This window comes from Brienomyrus brachyistius, chromosome 1 (assembly GCF_023856365.1).
Source record: "Brienomyrus brachyistius isolate T26 chromosome 1, BBRACH_0.4, whole genome shotgun sequence".
Taxonomy (NCBI): domain Eukaryota; kingdom Metazoa; phylum Chordata; class Actinopteri; order Osteoglossiformes; family Mormyridae; genus Brienomyrus; species Brienomyrus brachyistius.
Window position 1 is genome coordinate 45,573,337 of NC_064533.1, and position 10,092 is coordinate 45,583,428.

Consider the following 10,092-nt stretch of genomic DNA (forward strand, 5'->3'; position numbering starts at 1 on the left):
CATCACAACATTACATTGTCTCAAAGCGCTTTACAGCATCCCCACCCAAAGCCCCCAGTGAGTAAGCCATAGGCGACAGTGGCAAGGAAAAACTCCCTAGAAGGAAGAAACCTTGGGAGGGACCAGACTCAAAGGGGGAGCCCATCCTCCAGGGGCCGGCAGGGATAGTCAAATAGAGAGATGGTTAAGTGCCAGAGATGGGGAAGCGCCAAGTCACATTGTCCCAATCATATGATTTGGGAAATAACTGGAGAGCAAGAAAGATGACAAGCCAATGCCGAGTCTTCTTCCAATCGCCAGGCAACCAGAGGTAAGGCAGCGGGTCATACATGGAAGATCAGAATGGCGAGCTGGATGCAGGATGATGGATGATGGACTCTCGAGTAAGACCCTGAACCCCAACTGCTTCTGGATGCTGGTTGACCCTATGTTCTGACCTGAAGACCTGCTCTCATCTATGTATATGGCATATACAGTGTTTACAGTCTTACTTAATTCTGTAAAAATGATGCAAACTTAATGGTTTCATAACAAAAGTCTGGTGAAAAGGAATGTTTACCATATCTGCACAGACATTCTCTTTTTATTAAATGTCATTATTTTTTGACTGACTCATTCAGTTTGGCTCTTGCCATTTCGCTATTAATTGCAGTTGTAGTCATTGGCTCCCAAAGGAATGCTGTTTGGTGTTTTGTGTCATTGCAAAAGTGTTACTAATTAAAAAGCACCCAACGAAACTGCTTGTCAATGAACATTTTAGACTCAAAACAGCTCTTTTAGAACTGTAACGTCGGTTTGAATTTACTACTATACTTGAAATGAACGAAAATGACTGGTTCGAGGGCTGGTGCGGGTTTGGGTTTTCGGGGTGACCTCTCAGTCAGCCAGTAACAGTGGGTCCCCAGGATTGGAGTTGAGAAGCAATAGGACACAATGGAGTTGGACACAATAGAAGGCTGATTGGGGGATGGATCAGGTGGATCCCCACCCTGGACTGAATATTTCAAAATTTTATATATATATATATATATATATATATATATATATATATATATATATATATATATATGCCCCTGGATAGAAGCTCTGCTGAGTAATTTAGTGTAAATTTAAACACAAGGAGTTAATCAATTATATGAACAGGAATTAATACTGTAACAATAAAAATTTTATGGCTTCTCTATAATTATTGCATGTTAAAACCAAAAATTTGTTGACGCTGTACCGTAACTGATCAGCTACCTCCATATTTGCTAACATTAATCTCACTTTCATTTCCTGTTTCCTTTTCTGCTCTGTGGTTTTGCTGATGCATACCTTTGCTGCGGCAACTTGTTAAAACGACGTAATTCATGCAGAATTACAGATCATTATTGCGCATACTTATTTTTTGTCAACCCTATAAGAAATGGTACACGCAGAATTATCTCCAATGTCAAAATCTGAAGACTTTTCTGCATTATAATTATCTTGTGAAAGTTGCGTTAACTCATTTCTGATTTCCCATTCAACACATCGACACATACAAATTAAAACAATACTACTTATGCACAACCATGGAGAGCAATGTTGTGACTCTGGATGAGCCAGACAATACAGCTTCTGGCCTCATTTCACCTTCATTGCTGTCTCGTTGAAGCTTTGAGACGGAAGGAAAAGATAATATCCGGAGTATTTTCCGAACCACCCGATAATAACAAAAAGAAAAAACATCAGTAAAAGGCATAAATGAAGGCTGAGGTTCCAGAACACTCAGCACAACTGGGACTAATTTACCTAGCTAATAACGTTAAAACATGCAATAATATTTTTGTTGTTGTTGTTACTTTTGCAAATGCTGAATAAATACTTCAGGTACTCAGGAAATGAGCAGGTTGTTTTAATAAAATCGGCAGCAGAGCTTGTCTTGTCATTTGTGAGAGTACAGATTACACCAAAGGTATGGGAGTTAGTGATCATGTGATCGGTGATCATGACAGACACCGTACAGTCTACCCGAGTGACAGGAGAGGTGGAAATACGTTCCCCTGTCTTGGCAAAGTGACTGGGGGGGCAGATATGTAAACAAACCTGCTCTCCACAGAATTCCGTTTGGCTTCATTTCCTACGAAGAAACTGCAAGTTAAAAGGTGGCCCCCACACAAATGAAACTCAATTTCACGGCACATTATCCCTCCCCGTTCTCTTTCCTAGCTTTCATTTTCATTAAGACCACGGACAAGCATAAATTAATAATTACTGCAGAATGTCTAAATGCAGGCCATACACTTTCGCCTTTCATTTTCCTCCTTGGCCTTCAGTGTTCATGCTTGCAAAATGTTAATTTAGATAATATGGCCTGGCCTTTGTCGGGTGGCTCTGTTTTGCAGCCTCAGTAATACATAATGCTCCTTCCTGATTAGATGACATTATCTTTATCCTTCGCCCAATCGACCCATACCATTCGCGCAGTATCACCTGCAACCTGTTTTGAATCACATAATGTCTTAATATTTTAATGAATTATTTTTATTTATTGAGATTTGCCTTTGTCTCAAAATGTGATGGCATGGGTATGACTATTTTAAGTACCGACTGTGAAAATGAATATGAGTTTTGAATATGTTTTGTATTCATTCCATTTCAAATACTACATATGCAGTTTGCGTGTGACGGAACATACTGTATGGGATGCCAGTCCATCATAGATCACACGAGACATAATATCAGCTGGCCACGTGTTTTGGGACTGTGGGTGGAACTCTGAGTACCTAGAGGAAGTCCACATACGGGAAGTGAATGCAAATGTTAAAAGGTGGAGTTAATGAAGAGCATACTCCTAAGGTTAGGGACTACAATGCTACCTATTAGGCCACTGTCTCCATTTCTATTTATTTTTAAACTTCAATTTTTTTGGCTACTGTTGCCTTTGTGAAAAGTCGTTGAGTTCAGCTTCATCAATTTTCAATTAGGTAATTAAAGTATCTGATGTTATACGTTACAGTAACTGAAAAAAGTAAAAATGTTGATACGTTGAAGAGGTACGTATGTCCGTAATTTGCATGTTGCAGTAGCTCATGTAACACTGCGTGTATGGGGTAGCGATGACGCTCGATAAAGGAAAGAGAATGTTCGCCACTGTGAAGTTTGATACACCATACTTCATTGACTATTTAAATGCATTTTTTCAAGGTTGATTGAAACTTTAACCTCATTTTCAATAAAGAATAAAAGCTTGAAATGTGCTAGACCTTGAATTTTCACAATGCTTTGTTGAATTATGCAGTGATCCGTCAATTATTCATCTACCACGTCTGTGATGACTATGCCTTAAGAAGCATGCAAAATGGGACTATAGAATGCTATGCTGTGTCAACACATTTCAGGATTGCTTACAAGAGGAATTTGTCTTTCAATGTCAATTCCACTTTTCTTTTCACAAGTTTCAAGCAAGGCACCTGTTTCAAATACGTAATTGATTCGATCGAAACCTCAATTCCGAGTTTAAAGCTTCATTCACATTAGGTGGCAACAAAGAATGTTTCCTTTAAAATGCAGTTTAATTTTGACACACAGAAAGTTACCTTGTATATCAGAATACCTTGCAATTAGTGAAGAAACTATTTTAAAGTGTTCTTGTGTTGCAGACCAAACAAATCCAGACCATAATAAATGATACGGCAAGAAAATCATTCAGGCAGGTTTCAACAGGCCTGACGTGGCATTAACGTTAATTTAGACAAATTTAATCCAAATTCAATGGTTTACTGTTTGCTGTGTTCATCCAAAAACTTGTCATAATTACAGTATATACAAATAATAGTTCAGCACATAATATTTATGTTGGAATTGGGGGGGGGGGGGGGGGGGCACTGCTTCTGCCAGCTCACATGGATGCAATTTTGCACCTGAATACTGTACTGAGATGAAGTTGCAAGAAATTTTGAATTTAGTTGCATTGTAACAACATAAGTGTTCAGTGATAAATTCTTAGCATTAATATGTGTGTTTTTAAATATGACAAAATATACACTGATATACACTGTCTCTAAAATGATACTACATCCTCACAAAAAAATGATGCTTATATTATCTTACCACTGTCTGGGAACCACACGGATAAATCAAAGAGATGATGACTGTTTGTTTATGTGGTGAGAAAGGCAATGGGGGAAAATGCTTATTAAACAACAAGCACACTGTGTGGTCTCAAATTGATTTTCTGTCTTGGAGTGTTTCATGACAGAAAATTGTAGCTGCTTGAAAGGAAACGAAAACACATATAGGAATATTAAAGAGGCATTGTTAACATTTTACCATTACCAAGTTTGTGTTAATTTTTAAATTAAAACTTGTTGTACAGGTTTTCGAAATGGATACTCCATGAATTAAATTCATTTAAACACTCAAAAATTATTCTTCACATATAAAACTGGCCAAGAACCTCACACAGAAAGTAATAACAATAAAAAAAAATCTTAATTAAAAAATTTCCTTGCATTACACACATTATTATATTACTGGATTGTATCCATAATGGTATATAATGTTTGCAATAGTGAATATTTCCACATGCAGATATGGAAAGTAAGTACATGAGATACACTCCAAGAGGACGAAAATGACTTGTATATCAAACTACTAAAACTGATTAATTTACTTTACAGGGCAAGTAAGATTAAACATTCATTTAATTAGATTTCCTGTTTGCATATCTCTGGTTTCCAGCTTCCAGATTGTTTAAGCTTGCATGGGAAATGCAAGATATTTCTACTACATAATTGTTTCCTACAATCCTTGGAAGGTGACATTGTACAAATAAGTTAAATTAGTCACTGTGCGGATAATATGAGCAGAAACCTCAAAATTCCTCTCAAATGACTTTCCATGTCAGGAAATCATAAAGACAAATATTCTACTGTAATTTATAAGTACGAGCTAGTGATATAGTATTCTTAAATAATTCTGTTGCTTGAAGTAACTCTTACATATTGTTAGGTTGCAATATAATCAAGTTCTCCTAAGAAAGTGGAAATATTATAGAGGACAACGACTGAATTCAAACCAACATGATCAAACCACTCTGTCTATATCATCTGCTCAGCATTATAAATACAATAAATATTTAATAAAGAGTTCTGCTGATACAGGTTTCCTTCTCTCCACACTTCATGAAGAACATTGGCATGCTGTTCTCGATTGGATTACAGTAATATTTACAAGGCTTAAAAACAGGATGCAGTCAGATATTAAATAAGTCATTGGATGTATCTATATAGTCTAGGACACACTGAAATTGTAGTACTAAACACACACAACTTTGCTCCATCACCAGAAATCAGCTCTGTAAGGGATCTCACATGCTGGTTCAGTACCTTAAATAAAAGAGAAGGAATCAACTCCCAAATGTTTATTTATATTAAAGTCCTTTATCATTCTTTTCCCTCCTAGTATCATTATACTTCAATTGGAAGGACGGATACAAAGATCTAAAAAATGTGCACTGTAGGCCAAATAACATTTTCCAAGCTAGTCTACCTCGAGGACCAACTTGGACTGCAGACTTTTACCGCTCCCTAGACCGCATATCTTATTAAATGATTAAAATACTTTCTCAAAGAGTGATGCTTAGGTGTCCCAAGAAAACCAGCATTTTGGCATGTTTTCATTCTGTTTGAATGATACACATTTAGCTAAACATAAAATGATTTATTTACAGTTAAAAAATTTAGTCTGTTCCTCATTTACACATATTTTATTATATGATAACACTAAAGTACTGTATATAAAACACACATACATGCAGGCACACACAAGCATACACTCATACTAAGAAAAAAACCACAACAAATGGAAAGGACAACCTAATAAAAACAGAAAGAAACCAATTAAATAAATGTTTCTCATCATTGTAAGTACTCAGACATTTTCCTGTTCTGCAATACAAAAAAACAACATACGCATGGAATCTGCTACAGTGTATACCTGCATGTAATACAGTATATATATATTATACATACAAAATATTTCAGAAATTAAAACTATAAACCCTTTGTTAACATTAGATTAATGCTGAATTTAAACCATGGATATTTTTAAACTTCAAAGACCACAAACTATGATGGAATAATAATTGAAATTATACTCATAAAAATAGCTGCCCATACTGTTAAAAAATGTCAGACTTGTGTCTACAGCATAAAGGATACTATAGAAAACACATAGTATCGAAATTGCCATGGATGATGTGTAATATGGGCTACAGTGGATTAAGATGTCAAGAAATCAACGTATAATGAAACCATTCAGCGTAGCTACATTCTGCTTTTCGAGTGAAGTTCTAATCACTTCTGAAAGCTCATTTAATCTTTGAGGAGTAAAACTTTCAAAAATATGTTGCGTTACCTATATGTCACAAACTAGACACGAAATTGCCTAATATTTTTGCTTTCTTTTAGCAAAACATTGCGTCGAACTATGTTACGCAAAATAGACAATGCAACATGTTAGTGTAGAATTATAGCAGAAAAAAGCAGAAGTTGAAAGCGATGTATGGCAATTTCTGTTCTGTCCGTGTTGCATAATATGCAGTTGGTAGAATATAAAATATAAATAATTCTGATATGCAAAATGAACTTCAAATGAGTTCAGAAATAAGGCTGTTTGTTATAACTGAGGTAAAGGCATGTAGCTGAACATTCTGTTCTACATCAGCGATTCCCAGACTGCGGCGTCCTACAGGATCTGAATTTTCCTCTTTTACATAGTTAAATAAACCGTGAGACATCCTCAAGGCCAATCAGGGCAATTTATAAACCAACTCTTTGGAGTTTGTTTAAATGCTGCAGATTTTACTGTATACCTTTTAGGTCAAGAAAAGTACAGTGTCCTGAACTTTACAGCAATGTAAGTGATATGAAACAGAATTTATTAATAATACAGACAGGATAAATTAAAAGCTGTTAAGAAACCCACATCGTACATTTTCCAAAATGGCTACTGCAGCGATATATATATATATATATATATATATATATATATATATATATATATATATATATATGTGTGTGTGTATTATTGGTTAAAAATGGAAAGAGCAGTTTTCATTTTGCAGTTTCTGCAAATGTACGTTTGTTTCATATGTAACAGCTTCATGAATATATATATATACACATGTTTATATGCATGTGTGTGTGTGTGTGTGTGTGTGTGTTCTGTTATAGAATTCTAATGACCCCTCAATGTGCTTTAAAAGGCACCAACAGCAACAGTAGGAGAATTAAGTAATTGCCGAACTAGTGTGAACTCAGTTGCTGTTGGCAGAAGTGACTGACTGTTACTTATATAGGGTGCAGTAAAACCTGACCGCTGTGTTTATCTACTACAAGTCCATGCACCATCACAAAACAGTTCTCCCTCACCTAGCCTTAAAGTTTCAAGAAAAGAGGTAAAATCATTACAACATGCATTCAAATTTAGCCTAGCGGTCAATTTCAGCATTGGGACAATGAATACAGAGTGATACGTTTGAAATGCATCGCTGCTATAATGCCTAAGTCTGAGTTGCAGTTCTATACATTCTGCCTTTCAACTGATATCTTCAATGTATTCAAGAAAACACATAGTTGACTCATTACACATTGGACGGAATAGGATCACTTGCCATAATTCCAGTTGTCAGTACAGAACGTAAATATTGGATGCTTTTATTCCAAAAAGAGAGGCTTACATATTAATTCACACATAAAAATTAGAAATGAAGACAGATAGGTTATCAGCTCATTGGAGTGTTTGGCCTTAATTGAGACTTTTTTCTTTGTCTTAGCTAAATAAACAGCCAACATTTTTTTTTTCTTCTTAGGGTAATTAAGTAATGGTGTTTACATTTAAGGCCAAACCACTTTGAGCTCTGATTGAATTATTCAATCAATCAAAAGTAATTTTCATGAGGAAATTAGATTTCCATTGCTGTGTATTCCATCATTGACAAAAAAAACTCCATTAGGTTTGAATGTAAAGGGGGGAAACCTGGTGTAAATTACGCTTACAAATTCATATAATAAAAAATTAAATAAATACAAAATGGCTAGGAGGGAGTTTACCAAGTCCATTAAATCAAAGCAATACATATAATCAAAAAGACTTACACTTGTTAGAGAAACTAACATTGATTGAGTCACTCCCTAAGTATATTTTAAGCAAAAAATAGAATTTATTAAATAGCATAACTTCAAGACAAACATTTACATGCCTGCATGCGTTTTTACTAAAATGGCAGCTATCTGAAAGAAAAGTGGCTTAACAAAGGATAAAATAAACAATACTAGAAATTCATTATAAATGTTTGTATTGGTTTTCTAATATTCCTACTGCATACACAATAGCATCTCTTAACAGTATATACACATACCATCTTACTTCGTAAAATTTTTTGAGCGAGCCAACTTGATCTGTACAAAAATGTTGAAATGAAAACACAATATGAATTTATCCTGGTTTAGAAACTTCAAATGACAAATATAATCAGCCACTAGACCTGTCTTCATCTGTATATCATGGAATTCACATTTCCGATACCTTCTCCCAGCTACTGATTTTTTAAAAATATTTTGGAATTGAAATGAACTAAAGTTTCTTATGAATATTAAAAAAAAGAGAGAAAAACCTGAACTAGATTTCCGTTTCAAAGCTTTCTTGCTGGTTTAAATACAGTATAAAATCTTCAGTGCTGTGGGTCAGTTTGATATTACCACTCCTGCTGCTTGATTCTTCTGTGCTCAATGGGATTTTATCCTTGCAATTTGAAGAATATGTCACAGGACATACAGTGTACGGCAGTTCTGGTCTTGCAACTATGTGATGCTTGTATCTGTTGGAAAAGGAGTTCTATTTCTACATTTACACAGTTTTCCTTTAGCTTACAGTCATGCACAGACTCTGCTAGCAGCTGTGGATGCCACTTTCTCAGCCGCTGCCTGGTACGGGCTGTAAGACGCCTTCCTACAGCTTCCATCGCTGTGCCATCAGTACATCACTGTGGTTTTCAGAAAAAGTCTTCCATCTGTAAGATAGTGAAAAGCGAAGGGTTAGCATGCATGGCAAACAGCCTTAGTACATTTTTCGTGTATTTATACGACTATACAGATTTAGCTAAGAACAAAGTAGTCACAAAACTACCATCTAACTGTCAAAACAAAATTATTAAACAATCGATTTCAAGATCAAAAGATTAAGCAGACAATATATAAATATAGGTTCAATATTCATCTTCCAACTTGGACAAGGTGCCTGGACAGGGGACACTGGACAGATGCCGGTCCATCACAGGGTACATGCAAACAGACACTACAGGCAATTTAATAACACCAATAAACCTAACCGTATGACTTCGGACGACATGTGAACTACACACCAAAAAAACCTTCCAATTCCTGAGATGTGAGACAACAGCACTACTCAGTCACCCTGCTGTCAGCTGAAAAATTCTTATAAACTAAATCACAAAAGACATTTTTACGCTGTAAAAGAACACCGCGGCATATGAATACTATAAATGTGCATTTTACCATTCACTAATGACAACAGTGCATACATGACACGTCTTAACACATGTGACTAAAATGCTTAAACTATATCCTATTTTACAGGTGTTTAACCATGCAATCATGATGGAAAAACACTTAATAAATTTAATTTCCTGCACGGAAACACTGTGGAAGAGTGCAGTTCTTCTCCTCAAAGACACCTATAATGTAATGACCTTGTTCCATTTTCAACCCCCCCTCCCTGACCCCCAGGCTTAAAATTCGGCTTGACATTTACTACCCTTACATTTCCTCTGTGAAAGAATGCAGCAGTGTGGCCTCTAAGTGCTACTGCTCTATATAAACAATTGAATTTAAACAGGAAATGCAGACGATAAAAAGCCGGGAACATTGTCCTGTTGATAAAACTTGAAAAATAAACTAAAATAAATATATGCTGAGGCTGTAAACGCGCGTCTGGCTTACAGCCGGCTTCATAAATTACGGTTTGCAAGAAAAACTAAAGACTGGCATTAAACATATACTGAACGCTGAAAAAAAAATGTTTTTTTTTTTTTTTTTTTACGTT

The 10,092-nt window shown here is 35.6% G+C and overlaps 1 protein-coding gene across 3 annotated transcripts in view; it reads right to left on the reverse strand.

Annotated features, from left to right (window-relative positions):
- Positions 1–5,673: 5,673 nt before the first annotated feature.
- The window catches only part of LOC125744603 (dachshund homolog 1-like), a 111,595-nt gene continuing 107,176 nt past the window's right edge, over positions 5,674–10,092 (reverse strand). For all 3 annotated transcript variants that reach the window (XM_049016596.1, XM_049016613.1, XM_049016602.1), the window contains one exon: positions 5,674–9,040. In XM_049016596.1, the coding sequence (XP_048872553.1) occupies positions 9,003–9,040 (38 nt within the window). In that variant the 3' untranslated portion in view covers positions 5,674–9,002. The remainder of the gene's footprint in view (positions 9,041–10,092) is intronic.